Raw genomic sequence first — 15,732 nt, forward strand, 5'->3', positions numbered from 1 at the left:
CACACATTTTGCCTTGTGTCACATTGTTAAATGCTGTTTGTTATCCAGTTTCTCAAGAATACAGTTCAGTGAAAACAACACAGTGTTCGTCGAGTCTGTACAGGCTCATCTGAGGCGTTACAATGCATGTGTCCAAGTTTGTATAATGTAGAGATGCTGAGGCGCAATGCACTGCAGATAAAAGAAAAGAAAAGAGAATCCAGCATCAGGCAAGTTTCCTATCCACAGCTGCCCGGCAGATGTTTGGGTTTATTTGTACAGAATTATGAAAGGACAGTTATATAGACTTTAACACACTGATTCCACTGTAAAGCCGATCTACTGTAGAACAGAAACCATCAAAAAAATAACAAATAAAAATCTAAATCAAAAACCAAATGAAAATGAAAAATATTGTTTTTCTCCATTTGAGAGGAAAGTTAAACTCATTCTTGTCAAATATTCAAGGTCATTTATATTACCTAAGATTAAACACTCACATATTCAGTCATCCTGATTATGAAGATCATGAATATATTCAAAAATAAAGCTAATCAAGTCAAAAAGTTTACATCAACCACCCCCCCCCCCCCCCCCCCCCAGAAAACAATTGCTTTTTTTGCTGTGTAACATTCAAAAAGAAACCTCCAGAATAAATTAGACAACCGACTGTACAAAACAATTTAAATGGCATATTTTATACAAAACCCTGTTCAGGTCACACACGCAGCCATCTTTATCTCTACTTATCTTATGAAAAATAAAACTCTCAGAGCAAATATGCAGCGTAAGAGACACACAAATACTAAAACTCTCTGTGTAGAGAAAAAACAATAATAATACAGCCATTTAATAAACACACGTATTAACGTCTAGGCTTATTTCGACATGGCCACTCAGCTTTGCTGCTTGAACTCAAGGCACTGAATGATCCGAGTCAGAAAGAGCCACAGGGAAAGAAATGGATAAAAAATAACTGTCTATCAGTCTTGCTGCGATCACGATAATTAGAAGCACAAGTAACTGTGTCGTCCATTTATTGTATTGTGCATTAAAAGGTCTGCTTTTATTCTATCCATCCAAATCCATGCACACCAACATTGTACTTCTAGCAGCCTTTTTTCCCCAGATCTGATTATCAAAATGTTATGAAAATAAGTCACCAACCACGATGCCAGATGTCTCATGCTGTAACAGCTGTATAAAACATCCCCAGTGCTTTTGTGTCCGACGGTCAGCTCGAGTCACACAGAAGACTGCAGCGACTGACAACCATCGCTCGATGCCTGCAGGCATCTCAGAGGAAGAAACGATCGCTCTATTTGAGGCAAAAATGCAAGGGAGCCTCGTGCATTACCCGTGCGTGCACAAAAACCTGGCGTGCGTACTTTCTCACGTCAAAGTTCAGATGTATCAAGAGTGAAATGACCGTGGAGATGCGTGCTGGCGTACGCACGTTCCTACAGCGGTTGGCTCTTTGGCGACACTTAGAGGTGATGCTGGGGAACTGTTCTATTAAATAAATGTCAAATACACATCAGAGAAACACGAACAATGAACACCGAGGAACAATTAACGCACCCAGCTGTCTGCAATTAAGAGTCGATAGAAAAGCAAAGTGGTGCTGAAAACACAGTTAACAATGGCCGCCTTGGCTCCATCGGAAGACACTGCAAATGGTGCAATTAGAAGAGAGCGTGTGTTCAGAGAAAGGGAGGATGTACCGGCTCATCAGCCGCTTCTGGTTCCTGCAGGTAATCCTGCCATGTTTCAGTAGGAAATCCACACAAGTTTTGATACATGAGGCCCCCGCTGTCCTTTAGCGTCAGTGCATGTTTAGACACACTTTAAATCCAGCACTATTAGTCCTGTTTCATTAGCCACAGATAGCTAGCCTTTTGCCTTAAAGGTTTACTGTTATGATTGTTTGGCTCTTTAAAAAAGTAAAAAATAGACCTGTCCCAATTAGCATCTGTGCTACTATGCTTTTTACATTTCACTCTTAAAAGAAAGTCCCACGATAAATGCACGTGCACACATTACATCGCACGTTATCCAGCATTCAGTGGTGATGGGTCAGTAGGTCATCCGTAAAGGAAAGCGGTTCAGTGCAACCTTTTACACAAACTACTTCCGGGGCTTGTGCCAAAGACGTGCCGGATACTAATTTGACTTGAGCAGTTTGTTCCCACAAACTTCCACTAGAGGCTGGTAAAAGTCACACATCACGACAGCTTCTCGAGTCTTCTCCACTGAGCACCTGCACTACGCCTCCTTATTAAAACTAACGAAACGACAGAGCTAATCACCGTTACCAGCTGGAGAAACACTCCCGTCTCACCCTGCCTGTCCTAAGTTACACCAGCAGGGCTCTGGATTCCAGCCAGAGGCACACTGGGGTGGCGCTGCTGCTGCTGAGCATGCACCAGCACGAGGAGCTGCAGGCGTGTATCGACACACGCCTGGGTGCTGCAGGCATTTCTCAGTGCAGTGTGGCTGTTCTGGACATGAGCTCTGGCACAGAGAAGGTTTTGTCAGATCAAACTTTGGGAACATGAGCGGCTAAACTACCATCTACTACTATGGGGGTGAACAGCAGATCCAGCCAACCAGAACTTGAGGCGTATTGGCGCGAGGAAGAGGACGTCTCCACATTAAGGCTAAACAGCTGCTTTAGCAAGCTTCAACTTGCAAACTTGTGTATTCGGTGCTCATCACCAAGACCTGCCTCCGAGTCCGTGTTTCAACGAGATCAAACCAGACTCAACCAATTTGGTCCGGTTGTTCCCAGGTTCGGATCATATCCACAGCATTCATGACTGATGACATCATTGTGATGCAGCAACAGCTCCTCAGAGGGTCAAACGGACCGAGTTAGTCATCTGTTTTAGGATTCTGTTGAGCATCTCAGATCAGCCAGATTTGATCTGGATCTTTGGTTGTCAATTACAAAACTCCACTCTTCCCCTCAGCAATAAAACATTTCCACTGGCCCACACATAAATAGGAATAAAATCAGTTTGACTGAACCTGTGAAGATATTGCTATGTTATATAGACAAAGCAGTTTTTTTTCTTCTTTTTGTTCATCTAATTATCTTTACAACTATTTTTTTTTTTTTTGCCGATGAACAGGTAGGAATGCTACAACTCTTATTTCCTGTCCATAGACGCGACACACAATTACACCACGAACAGGACGCAATAATAAGTCTAGAAAAAGAACTTAAAGTCTTGTGATTTCTACACGCGGGTGCCATGGATCTGGAAAAGCTGCGAAACAAAAGGAGACAGACATTAGGACTCTGCGGGTCCACCGGCTTATAAACTTAAAGGCGTCGGGGTTCATCAGTGATGATGGTGACGACAGAATGAACGCAAGCGACGGAACCAACGTGCATAATGGATGGAAATGTCAACTCACACTTGCTGTTATATATAGTATTAAACGCGTGGCCCTTTAACATTTGCATCATGTTGGCTTTTTGCGTGTACATTGTGCAGTGGCTGTATATACAGTGCATACAAAGACTTTTAAAGGACAACACAAAGGTCAGAGGCATTTCATGTCACGGCATCGGTAACGTGATCCACAGCGCTTGATCACTCTGTAACGGTCTGTCAGGATGCTAACTATGGTTTCAGTGGTGAAACTTCAACATTAAATGAAATACTCATGATGCACTACCAATATACAAAACAGAGGCTATTTGAGTTGTCCCGAATGAATTCTGAGAGACGGTTCAGTTTCGAATAAAACAGTTTGAGCAGTGCTGCCGGCAGGAACCAGGCAGGAAGCAGGCAGCACAGGATTGTGGGGTTTGGTGTTAAATTCAAATCTATTTAGTGTGACTGGTAGAAATTCTCATAAAGCTAATGTCAAATCAAATTAGTTTCGAAACAGATTCCCACGACTTCCTACAGAAATGATAGAATCGAGAATCTAAAGCGCAAAAATGCACATTCACGACAAAAACGTTACATCAAAGGTAATCTGAAGACAATTAACTGAGGAAAGGCGACCTATTCCAGGTTAGGTTTAAAATGACTGCATCTCCGCTTCCTCGCTGATTCACTGTAGGCCTCCGTGTGTCCGATATATTTATCTCAAATCCTCTCCGTCTCGTCCTTACAGAAAATAGATAGAAAGAAGGTTTTTCCACCTGCTATCCTTTAATTCCTTCTTCAGGTCAATTCTTTATTAAATACCAAGCTGCCATGAAACGCCTCAGATCTCTGCAAACATCACACACAGACAGAATCTACCGGGTCTACCTGCTAGCACAGTAATCACACGGCTCCTCATCCCTTCCAGCATCTCTGGGGATCAAAGAAACATGACCCCCCCCCCCCCCCGCCCTCATTCTCTAAGCCACTCATTTGTTGTAGTATCTCTCCCACCCTCCTCTTCCTCCTTCACTTCCTCCTCCTCTTCCTTTGCGGCTTCCTCATCCTGCATCTCTGCCGGCTGCATTCAGCATGAAGGATGGAGGGGGAAACACAAAAGAGAAAAAGAGAAAACGAGACAAAAACACGAAGGTGCTGATGAGCGCCGGTGATCGGACAGTGAGACTCTTACAGATGTGTGTCTGTACATCACATGACAGAGAGGAAACTCATTCAGGAAGTGAGAGAAAGCAGGACAGATGGAGAGCTGCGTAAATGATGGGGCGAGTGATTTTTGTGAACGACAGTTGGAGCGTCCCATTGAAACTCGGAGTCACCTTGGTTTTGTGGCTCTGCTCCGTGCCCAGTCCTGATCCGGGACTGTGAAGCTCCTTGGATACGACGCACAGGAACTCGGCCTGGTCTTCTGTGCCGTAGCTGTACGAAGAGCCGATGTTCACCATCTAGAAAAAAACAAGAGATGCGAAAACAAAAGATATACATCATAGAGCGGGACAGGGATGACGTGAGTTTGTAGAAGGACGGGAGGAAACGACAAAGCAGATACAGTAACAAAAAGCCGAGGGGGGGGGGGCAGCAGTGGACCAAACAAGAAGCTTCTTTTGATGGTGAGAAAAACAAAGCAACTGTGAGTGCTCTTCGGAGCAAACAGTGCAAATCATAGCTGTGCAGCATGCAGTGGAGTTTAGAGCCAAAGCTTTGGGAACGGGGGGTCTAACAGGCCTCTGGACATCAGGAACAGAGGTCAAAGGGTCGTTTGAAGGCATGAAGCCTCTAAGCTGATGGATCGATTGCTCTGAATACACAGTATTTAAAAAGCTAGTTTCTTGATTTGAAAACAACCCAAGCAGCAACTACTCAATCTGAGATCAAAATTTATTTTGCTTTTCTGTTAAAAAAGAAAAGAAAAATACATCATAAATCTAAGTTATCAAAATTGCAGCAAACATTAGTTCCATGCGGACTGATGGATTAATCAAGTGGCCGCTTCAGTTGTAATGTTGCCAGACGAGTTTTTGACCAAGATAGCCCAACGGAGGCCAGAATGAAAAGTGTACATTTCTCAAAAGACGTCTGAAGCGGTACGAACGACTCAGACACAAAACATTTTAGGCATCGACAGATGCATGGACATTTTATCGATTAGCAAAATGTTCCTTCAAAGTAATTTAAAAATATTAAATATTTGCACAGGATGCGGGGCTGGAGACCAGGAGCTGTTGTGCCTGCAGTCTCGTCTCCCCAAATATTCTGATACACAATTAAGACGCTTTCTATTTGTCTTATTGGGTCTATCTGTGAAAGCATAAAGTCACTAGAACAACTTGATGGAAGACAAACCGGAGGCCTAAACTCATTCTGGGAGTGCAGACAGCAAGGCTCAGGTCAAGGGTCAAGGGTCAAGATTAAAGGGTCAGCAGCAGCGTGAGTCCAACCCACAGTCCAGAGCAGTCCGGTGCGGGGCTTTCTGCAGGCGCGCACGCTGACCTGCTCAAACTTCCATCCGTCCGACATCGTGGAGACCATCTGAGTCAGTTCCTCCTCCTGGCACTGCAACACTCGGTAGACATGCTTGGGGGGCACCTGCTGGGGGTAAAGTGTGTGTGTGTGTGTGTGGGGGGGTTACACAGAAAAGAAAAAGGTACCATCAACTGAGAGAAAAATAAACAACGTCTCTCACAAGCAATTTGATGACTTCCACAACCCCTAAAAACCCGTTTCTATCTAAATTGAGCAAATCTTTACAATTGGCGGGGGGGGGGGGCAAAGAATGTGATCGAGCTACAAAAGCAAGCACATCCATGTAAGCTCCTAACTTTACATTGTATTTAGCCCCCCAAGCAAACATGAAGCTCCTGGACTCGTTGTACCTGCGTGGCTTTGGAGTCTCTCTCCACAATCCGGTCCTTGATCAGTTTGATCAGCGGGGTGATGTTATAAAACTCGGCCTCTTCCAGGACACCTGGAAACAGAAGAGGCGTGACTTCTGTCCTGCAGTTCTGCCCCTCTCAACTGTGACAAAAGAGTTTCGAACAAAGCTGATGCAATAACTCGTGTTGGATGATATTTTTAGTCGTGTGGTTTTTCTCGACCTGATAAATTAAAATGATTAATGTTATAACCAGAAAAGCACTCTGTAAATGGAGTTTTCAATGTTAAAATCAGATCCAGATGACATTTGGTGGTAAGATAGAGACCCCACCCCACCCTACATGATATAAAATTCCATAAACATCGGTGATATTGAGGAACAGATTTTGAAGCGCCATTGACCTCAATGTTAATTCAAAGTAATCCAGAATCCAGGATTCCTTCTGTACCATCACCAAAATGTAATCATCTGTTTCTGGTACCAACATTTCCTGTAAATTGAATCAATATCCGTCCAGAACATTTTGAGTTATCTTGGTAACAGACGGACAGACGGACGCCAGCGATTACATAACCTCCGCCTCGCCAGTGTGGCAGTGTGGAGGCACATAGCTTCTTTAGTATAAAGACCTTCTTCCGCCAGCTCCTTGTTGTAGACCAGCTTCCCGTGTCGCAAGTAGTTGAGGATGGGCCCGAAGTAGGTCGGGTCTCTGTCGATGACGTAGGCTCCCGTCTCATCCTGTCACCGAGGCAGAAGCAGAGAGGAGACGTTCACTAATCCAGTGTCACATCATAAACAGGCTGTTTACACCAGCTGATGTGTGTTCAGTGTTCACATTCAATTCAACGTTCTTACGATAAGCCACGTTTTGGATCGGTGTTCACGTTTAGCGTTACGCTAATGTAGTCAGGAATGTATCCGATCGGCTCCGGCTGTTCTTCCACAGGCATTGGAACCCTTCTGCGATAGAATGATTATTTTTTTAGGCCACTAGCTGGAGAATAGCATCCCGATGTGCTATTTTAAGCCCAAAGCAGAGTTACGCAAGCAAGATGCTTTTCAGAGGTCTCCAAAATGAAAGCCACCCATAGGGAGGAGTTTCTGTTGATGTCGGTTGTGATGCTGAATTACTCTCGAGAGAAAAACACACTTTTATGCACAGATCTATCAACTATTTTTGCACTCCTACGTGCAACGCTCATGCAACTCAAGGAACAGACGTCCCCAGGCTTGATTCTGAACGTTTCAGTCCAGATATTCCATCAAATCTTGTTGTTTCCCGTTTCAAACACACACAGCTTTTCCCTGGGAGGCCTCCCTGACAGAGCAGCAGCTTTCTGCAGCTGGATATTAACACAGACTGACATAAAGCAGATGTTGGTGCCTGCGATCACACGCGTGTGGGCAGCCTGCTTCTTTCTCCACCTCCAGGCTAATTCTGCTGAGCACGTCTCGCTGGCTTGCAATACTGTCGGTACTACTAGCAGCTCACACATGCTCAACACGTAGAAAGGAAATATGGCGTTTCCCTTCAATAAGTAAATACCGGTACATCCTTTGTGGACGCTAACGGTTGAAAAGAGGCAAGTCGCCACAATTCTGCATTGTTGATTCACGTAAAAAAGTGCATTGCATTTTTTCCCCCCCGTGTTGGTCCCTGTCAATGCCTCCTGCCAAAATGTCAGAGCAGAGGTGATAAAGCAAGTTCGGGCATGTGATGGAGCACGCAGTAACGCTATGAGTCAGACGGGATCAGGTAACCATGAAGATACCTGTGCAGCAAGTCATCTTACAACGGCAAGGCCATCAAACCTCACCGGCGTGATCCGCCCGGCGTTTAGGAATCCAATCACTGCTAATCGCAAAGCTGTGATGATGCAATGCAGCTTACACCTGCTTAGCTAACATCCCTGTCAACACGGGATCTCAGCGACATAATATCATTTGCTTGTCATGGAGTGAGGCTAGCTCGGGTAGGATAAATGGAAAGCAGGCTTAGTTTGGTTTGGTGGGGGGAGGGGGGGGGGGGGGGGGGGGGCTGAGGTGTGGCTAATCTCATTAAAATGGTCACAGACGGCCAGACAGTCTGTGTGAATACAACGTCAGCAGATTAGAGGGACTCCAGCATGGAGAGAATCGGCCTCTCTCCAGAAAGATGAAAACACAGAACCGCTCCTGCAACACTGCAAGAAGTCGACGACAGAGGAAACTATTTCTGTGTCTTGATTAATTTAGATGGCAAAAATCAGGACTGTTCTTCTCTTACGGTTTGTGGGTTCTTTTATTAAAAAAAAAAAGATTTTGGATTAAATAATTGTATACATAATTTACAGTAAAAAACAAAAGAAACCCCTCTGCATCGTGGGGGCAGCAGACTCTTTTGTCTCGGCTGAAATGTGTTGAGTTCAGTTCCTACATCTCATGCAGCAATTACCATGGATTTACTTCAGATTGGTCTTTGAATATCTTAATAAGATTATTTTCTTGCCACATTTTCATTGCCTCTCTCAGCGGGACTTATCCTTTTCCTGCACGGCTCTCTCTGCGCAGAATAATTTGTCAAGAGTAAATGATCCTGAATGACTGGGCTGTGGATTCTTCTTCCCTTTCAGTGCAATTCGATCCGAGTTACAGGACGTACCTATTGTTCAGTCTGTTTTCAGCAGATGGTTTTATTTCTCTGCAGCTTTCAAATATTTTTAAGGATAGTCATTCTTTTTACTGCAATGTTAAATTACGTAAGTATGGCAAAGTGCAAACAGATAAAGAAGTCATGATACACGCTTTTATTTTATTTTATTCGTTTTAGCTATGACAGTGAGAAGATTTGCAAAGAACGGACGTTCCACTGATTCGAAGCTGCTCGTAACCACCAGGAACCTTCTGATGGTCAAACTGCTCAATCAAAACGAACTTACTCCTGACAGTGATTTGCTAAACAAACTACAGTTCGCTTTGGCTGCCAGACTGCAGCTCTGCACAGATCCGACAACCTCAGCTGCGAACACGTGTGACCAGCAACATTCTCCAAAGAGCAATGATTAATTTATATTTTCTAAAAATAAAAAAATCATGATCTCAGGCTAAAATACAAAGAAATCTACAGACGGCAGATGTTTCCAGGATTGACCGGTAAATCTAGTTCTCCGTTAGCAAATCACTGGCCTCCAGTCTCTATAGTGCACTGTGTTATTATTATGCGTTATTATTATGTATAAATGCTGACTATTAAGTCACATGGCTGGGTGAGACGACAGAAAGCAGATCTGAGACAACAGAAAGCAGATCTGAGACTCCGACTATCAGTTCAGCGGTCTCAAGGAGGATTCAGAGTCCTGCTTGGAGCTCAATTAGCATTTCTAAGACGACAACAATGTGTCCACATGGGATTGTTTTTTCCACCGAGCCGTCTGGTGCAGCAGGGAATCCACTGTCAAGTAAACACCTCCCCCAAAAGGGTGTCAGCTCGCCATCATTTTCATTAGTCCCCTTTGGAAATGAGCCAGTTTCACTGTTCAGTATAATTGTGATGTCTTATTTTATATACTCAGTTTCTGATTAAAAAAAAAAAAGTGTAAGAAGAGAATATTGATTTGATTTGATTTTAATTATTGCTTCAAAATATCTTGGCCTGCACAGAGTCCTGACCTCAGCCCGATGGAACACCTTTGGGATGAGTTAGAGCGGAGACTGCGAGCCGAACCTTCTCCTCCAACATCAGTGTCTGACCTCACAAATGCACTTCTGGAAGAATGGCCCAAAAAAACCATAAAGACACTCCTGATCCTTCCTGGAAGAGTGGAACCGGTTATAGCTGCAAAGAGTGGGCTGACTGATAGGGATATAATCTCCTATATCCATATCAGAGGCTGTAGGATCACAGCAATCTGCATCATTCATTACTCTGACCAGCCTTTCCAGTGTTCTCACTATTCTCTCTCTCTCTCTCTCTCTCTCTCTCACTTCTGCATTTACATTTGGCTCACACAAGCATCTCAGGGAGTAATAATGTAATAATAAAAGGTATATCAGAAACAAAAATCACCAAATCTTTAAATCTTAAATGTGAGCACTATGACCGGACCGGGCTCACCGTGTCTGAGTGCAGGTCCTGCTGCTGGCATAGCCGGTACAGGAATGAAGTTTGCTCCTTGAGGAGGGTCTGTCGCGTCGTGAGGAACACCGTCCCACCGACGTTCAGTCGGACCCACTTCCCGTCACTCCCACGAGTCGGGTTGATGACCGATCCGTTACCGATGCTCTGCGAATCCGTCCCGCCAGATTCGGTCGTTGTGGCGGCGGCGGCTGCGGTCGCGCTTTCTCCCGGTTCGCCGTCTTTGTTGTTGTTGTTATTGTTGTTGTTGTTGTTGTTGTGGCGAGGATGGCGCGGATCCAGCGCAGGGATCTCCGCAGACGTTGCCATTTGGAAACGAGTGTTAAACACGGAGTCAAGACGAGCGAAGGCGTCCCTCCGTGTCTGCCTGTGTTTTCGCTCCACCTATGCTCCGCCCCTAACCCACACAAACCAATCAGCCATTGAAGCGTCCGGAAGTCATAATAAGCATATCCGTTATTACTTTCAAAATAAAACATGACGAAGCGAACAACCCGAGTCAGGAGACTAACTTCTTTCCGTGTTGCCATGATTTATGTCTCTAGCCTTCTTTTAATAATAATAATAATAATAATAATAAATTGTATATATAAGGTGTGTCCCATTACATTTTGAGAGCGATCCGGATACCCATACGGACACAAACAAATCTGGATCTTTCCCATTTACTTATACTTGAGACTTTTTCAAAAAATCTTGTAAAATATGCATTCAATTCACTCATAAAGGGGTCTGGCACGATCATGCAAAATATCTTCTGGATCTGATCCTGAATGAGATAGACGGCGCATGTCTATGACGTCGGCTATACGCGCTTCTGTTATTCCCGGAAGCCAGTTGAAGCGGAGCGAACGAAAGACATGGCGGACAAAAGTGCGGTCTGGAGGACACAGTGCGACTCCATTTGGAAGAGTTAACGCAAAGTAACAGCGCAAACGGGCAAAATGCGCGAAATAACGCTGACGTTTCAAGCAGAAAAGGGCGGCGCGATGTTTTGTTTACAACGGAAGTCGCCACGGCTTCTTCTTCTACTACTATTTCCGGTATTTGGTCAAATTGCGCGTGTCAAAATAATTTATTCCGATCGAAAGTGGATCAATATTTTTAGGGTTCATGAACACAGTACATCCGAGCATAATTTTAATGAAATAATTTTAAGAAATTTTGTCCATGTGAAGTAACGCAAACAGGCTCAGTTTTCTGCAATCTCTGCCTGACGCCGTCTAACCACGCATGCGCAGTGGGCAAGTCGGCGGGTCTTCCGTCGGTTCTGCGGAGTGCTGACAGCGGGAGAGACAAAGTGGTTTCCTGCCTTTCCTTTCGTCAGTGCTGCGTGTTCAGCAGTCATAGCTTTAGCCATATAGTAGCTAGCTTAGCGTATTCGATACAAGTTGTTTAAATAATGCCTCGAGGTGGTAAGTCAAGTTACTGCTAAGTTTTCAGCAGGCTAATTCTAGCTAGGAAGCTGTTAGCACAAGTAGTACAAATCGCCTTTGAACTCTCACATGCTGAGCTATTAGCATGCTAACCGGTTAGCGGGGCATGAGTAGTTCAATAAAAACAGAGATATTAGTGGTGATTACTGCATTCATGTGACCGCGGCTCATTGTCCGACATTTTAGCACCTGTGTCTTTTGGAATTATTCGATATTTGCTTATTTATGCTAAAGTGCTAGTACCATGATAATTACAGACCGCATCGGACACGTTTATTAGCATAAGAAGAACACTGAACAACAGATGGGGTTTTAAGATGTGTGCATTTTACAGGTAAAAAGGGCCACAAGGGCCGAGGAAAGCAATTTAGCAACCCTGAAGAGATTGACCGACAAATGAGGGAACAAAAAAAGCTGGTTGGTGAACGACCTAAATGATAAACATTGAGTTATCCTCAGATCAGGTCCAGTGTGAGTTCATGCTTATGTTGCAGGAGGAAAGTGCTGGGGCAGAAAAGGGGAGCTCTTCAGAGTCTGGAGACAGCAGCAGCGATGACGACTATGAGGTGGGTAAAATGTTTAACTTGTTGGGAGAAGTTCAATAATGCTGCATCGATTCAGATTAAATCTGCTCTTCTGTATTCACTTGATTACGGAAATTAATTTATATAATCATCTTGTGAGCCTGTTGCTCTCTGACTGCCTTTGTTTTTGTGCACAGACTAAAAAGAGGAGTGGCGTGGAAGGGCTTATAGAGATAGAGAATCCCAACCGTGTGTCTCAGAAGAACAAGAAGGTGGCTGAAATAGACGACAGTATTCCCAGAGAGCTGTCTCGCAGGGAGAGGTGGGTTCTGTTCCCAGTGAACTCCTGGTGTAACCGTCAAGACAAAGCAAAAGGTCTTCAACCTTGATGCGTGCAGCGACGTTCACTAACATTTACATTACTGGCCATGGGAAAAGATGTTTCCAGAGACCGCCCAGCAGATGGCAGTGATGCAACAATAATCCATTCAACTCAGCGGAAGTCCTATATTTTACAGTGGTTAATATAAAAGGGCTTTTATTCTTCAATGAACCCATATTAAGAACAAAGACATTCTGCTTTGTTTTGTTCCGTAATTAAGGTTGTTGTTTTTTTTTCCTCACTAAGTATTGTCTTAAATGCTTGTTTGTATCGATGTTCTGTTTTTCAGAGAGGAAATAGAGAAGCAGAAATCCAAGGAACGTTTCATGAAGCTCCACATTGAGGGGAAGACCGATCAGGCCAAGGCCGACCTGGCCAGGCTGGCCATCATCAAGAAGCAGCGGGAAGACGCCGCCAAGAAGAGAGAGGACCTCAGGAAAGGTGAGCAGAAGGGATCGGCTGACGCAACCACGACTTCATCCTCATCGGTAGCAACGGCAGCGTCTCCCTCGAGTCGGTCCCAAGCCCAGATAAATGCAGAGGGTTGAGACAGAATTAGCATCCGGCATAAAACGTTGCCAGAATTAAGCATGCAATTGGCGAGAAAGTTGATTTGCTGAAAGAGGAAGGAGAAGAATCTTGTATTTATATCTAATAACCTGTAGATTTTAAGCACTTTTGTTTTTCTTAGAGGGAAAGTTATTTCAAGTAATTTTCTGTAACTATGTATCTCAGAGCTGTTTTCTATGTTGTTTTTGATCCGGGGAGAACAGTCGAAGAACCCAAAGGAAAGCCTTAGTCCTCCACTGAAAAGCTTCGACACGCCAGTCTCAGAGGGATGCCAAGGGAAGGAGCCGTGGAGGGGGGCCAATCCAAGTGGCATCACTTTAGGGCATCACATCAGAGGGACATGATTCTTCCACGACGGCAGGAAATCGGTTGGACCAAAGCAAGATGAGGAGGAATGCAACATTTGGGATGCCTCTAGTTTTCTTAAATAACTGCTCCACTGTCTTTACTCTCTCCCACCCAGCCATGGATTTAGTTCTTTGCTTTATTTCATTCTTCTTTATACGGATACTTTATGCAGGTTTCATCATGACTGGACTGACATTACAGTGAAGTGCGTGAGGATTTCTTTGGTGCTCCAGTTTACTTTCCATATTGCCTGTTTTCTAAGGCGCAGCGGCGGATGGAGTAAAGAGCACTGATCAGAAGATCAGCTGCATTACCAGCGATTAAACAGTGTAGCTGATAATTACACAAATCATTGCTATCATTTTCTAGCGGTTCCATCTTGCTATCCTCGATCAGCTTTAGTTTGTCTCTGCATCACTTTGACCTTGTATTGAGTTCCCCTTCATTTAAGGTTCAATTCGGAATATTTGGCGATCCTAAAATCATCACACACATAAGAAGTGGAATATATGTCGCCTATTTTGTTTCTTTTTATAGATATTTTTTTAATTCCAGCTTTAGATTTCACTTCAAATGCTGTTTTTGATGCCGGTTGAAGTGTTTAAGACTCATTTGTATTCACTAAAACAATCAGGAACATTACTGGAATTGTCTGGAAACAAGTTGTCTTGTTTTGTCTCAGTAACTGGCCTTGCTCTGTTCCTCGTGGGCCCCTCTGGAGGAAGGATTACGTCTTTATTGCCTTTTCAAAGTTTACACAGGTCTTCTCTGTTAAGGTGCAAATATCCCATGCTGAGTTCATTGGGTGTGTACGACGACTGGTGACTCAGATTGTGGGGTAATTGGAGCTGCCTTGATCACGAACAGCGTTCCCATATAAAAATGGAATTAGGTTGAAGAACAAACTGAAAACAAATAATTAGAGCATAAAACTGCATTCCCCAAGATTTCAGTTTTGTGTTTGACTTAATTTGTAAAAATAAATTAATGATCATGTTTAAGAATCAAATTGAAAATATTTTTTTGTGTCTCACTTTAATCATTTTTAATATTTTTTTAGTTTTGATTCATTCTGTTCAGTGTCTGTATAACAAATCGTGTTGCATATTTAAACAGACTTTTAATTGTCAAATTTAATTGCCAAAGCGATGCAGAAAAAAAGGGAGATCACAGACATGTCACAAAACTGAAGAAAACTTTCTGGCTGTAAGAAACACTCGAAGAAATCCAGAAAAAAAAATATTGTGGTAGTCAATAATTGCTTTTATAAATCAAGCGGAGGAAACATTTTGTGGAATCACTCAATTCTGAGGAAGAAATGATGGAATCATAAAAAAACAAAACAGACTTCGATGGTTTGGACATGTCCAGAGGAGAGACGGGGACTATATCGGTAGAAGGATGCTGAGGATGGGACTGCCAGGGAACAGGGCTAGAGGATGACCCAGGAGAAGATACATGGACGTAGTGAGGGAGGATGTTGGGTTGCTGTGGCGACCCCTCGGGATAAGAAAAGTAGTAGAAATGAAAGACGATGCAGGTTTGATAGGTGATAATGAGAACCTGTTTCCAGTCATCCAGCTGCAGGAAAAGCATTTAATCATCAGAAAGCGTTATCCCTCTGCTATTTATTCAAAGAGGGAAAGTCGACTATGGAACGAGTACTTTTACATCAAGTCCACTCGGTCCCTTTTGTTTGTGGCATCTTAACACTAGAACCGCCGGAACGGTCTGACATTTTTATAATGCAAGTAACTGTTCAAATAAAAACTACAAGCCTCTCATCCTACATTTGTGTCTAGCATGCTTTCTGAAGCCTTTAAAGGAGACGTATTATGAAAACTCACTTTTCCCATGTTTCTACACTATTATGGTGGTTTTGGGTCCTTATCAACCCCAAAACAGCAAAAATAAATAAACCCATAAATCGCCAACTGAAACGCGTCTGGAAGAAATCTCGCCCCCCTGTGATGTCACAGAGGGCGAATGTGCACAGCTGCGTGCACGCAATAAACTTCGTTTCAGTTTCGCTTTCAGAGGCTTTTCTGACAGATATGACGGACGCTGTCCTGCAGCATCTGTTTGAGACAGACAAGAGGG

The 15,732-nt window shown here is 43.7% G+C and overlaps 2 protein-coding genes across 3 annotated transcripts; one reads left to right on the top strand and one right to left on the bottom strand.

The window, feature by feature from the left end:
• Window positions 1–4,338: 4,338 nt before the first annotated feature.
• kctd17 (potassium channel tetramerization domain containing 17) lies at window positions 4,339–10,681 on the bottom strand. Its single transcript, XM_068754894.1, has 6 exons — window positions 10,352–10,681; window positions 6,888–6,996; window positions 6,257–6,348; window positions 5,874–5,969; window positions 4,703–4,828; window positions 4,339–4,446 (listed from the first exon to the last, which is right to left on the bottom strand). The coding sequence occupies exons 1-6, from the start codon at window positions 10,679–10,681 to the stop codon at window positions 4,339–4,341; spliced, it is 861 nt and encodes a 286-aa protein (XP_068610995.1).
• Window positions 10,682–11,620: 939 nt separating this feature from the next.
• pdap1a (pdgfa associated protein 1a) lies at window positions 11,621–15,406 on the top strand. Of its 2 annotated transcripts, none has more exons than XM_068754437.1 (6): window positions 11,621–11,672; window positions 12,143–12,225; window positions 12,303–12,374; window positions 12,530–12,654; window positions 13,004–13,155; window positions 13,488–15,406. In XM_068754437.1, the coding sequence occupies exons 2-6, from the start codon at window positions 12,205–12,207 to the stop codon at window positions 13,511–13,513; spliced, it is 396 nt and encodes a 131-aa protein (XP_068610538.1). In that variant the 5' UTR covers window positions 11,621–11,672; window positions 12,143–12,204; the 3' UTR covers window positions 13,514–15,406. The 2 variants fall into 2 exon arrangements, with proteins under 2 accessions (XP_068610538.1, XP_068610537.1); XM_068754436.1 differs by having other exon boundaries at window positions 11,636–11,787.
• The last annotated feature ends 326 nt before the right edge of the window (window positions 15,407–15,732 follow it).

The sequence above is a fragment of the Brachionichthys hirsutus genome, chromosome 21 (genome assembly GCF_040956055.1).
Source record: "Brachionichthys hirsutus isolate HB-005 chromosome 21, CSIRO-AGI_Bhir_v1, whole genome shotgun sequence".
Taxonomy (NCBI): Eukaryota; Metazoa; Chordata; class Actinopteri; order Lophiiformes; family Brachionichthyidae; genus Brachionichthys; species Brachionichthys hirsutus.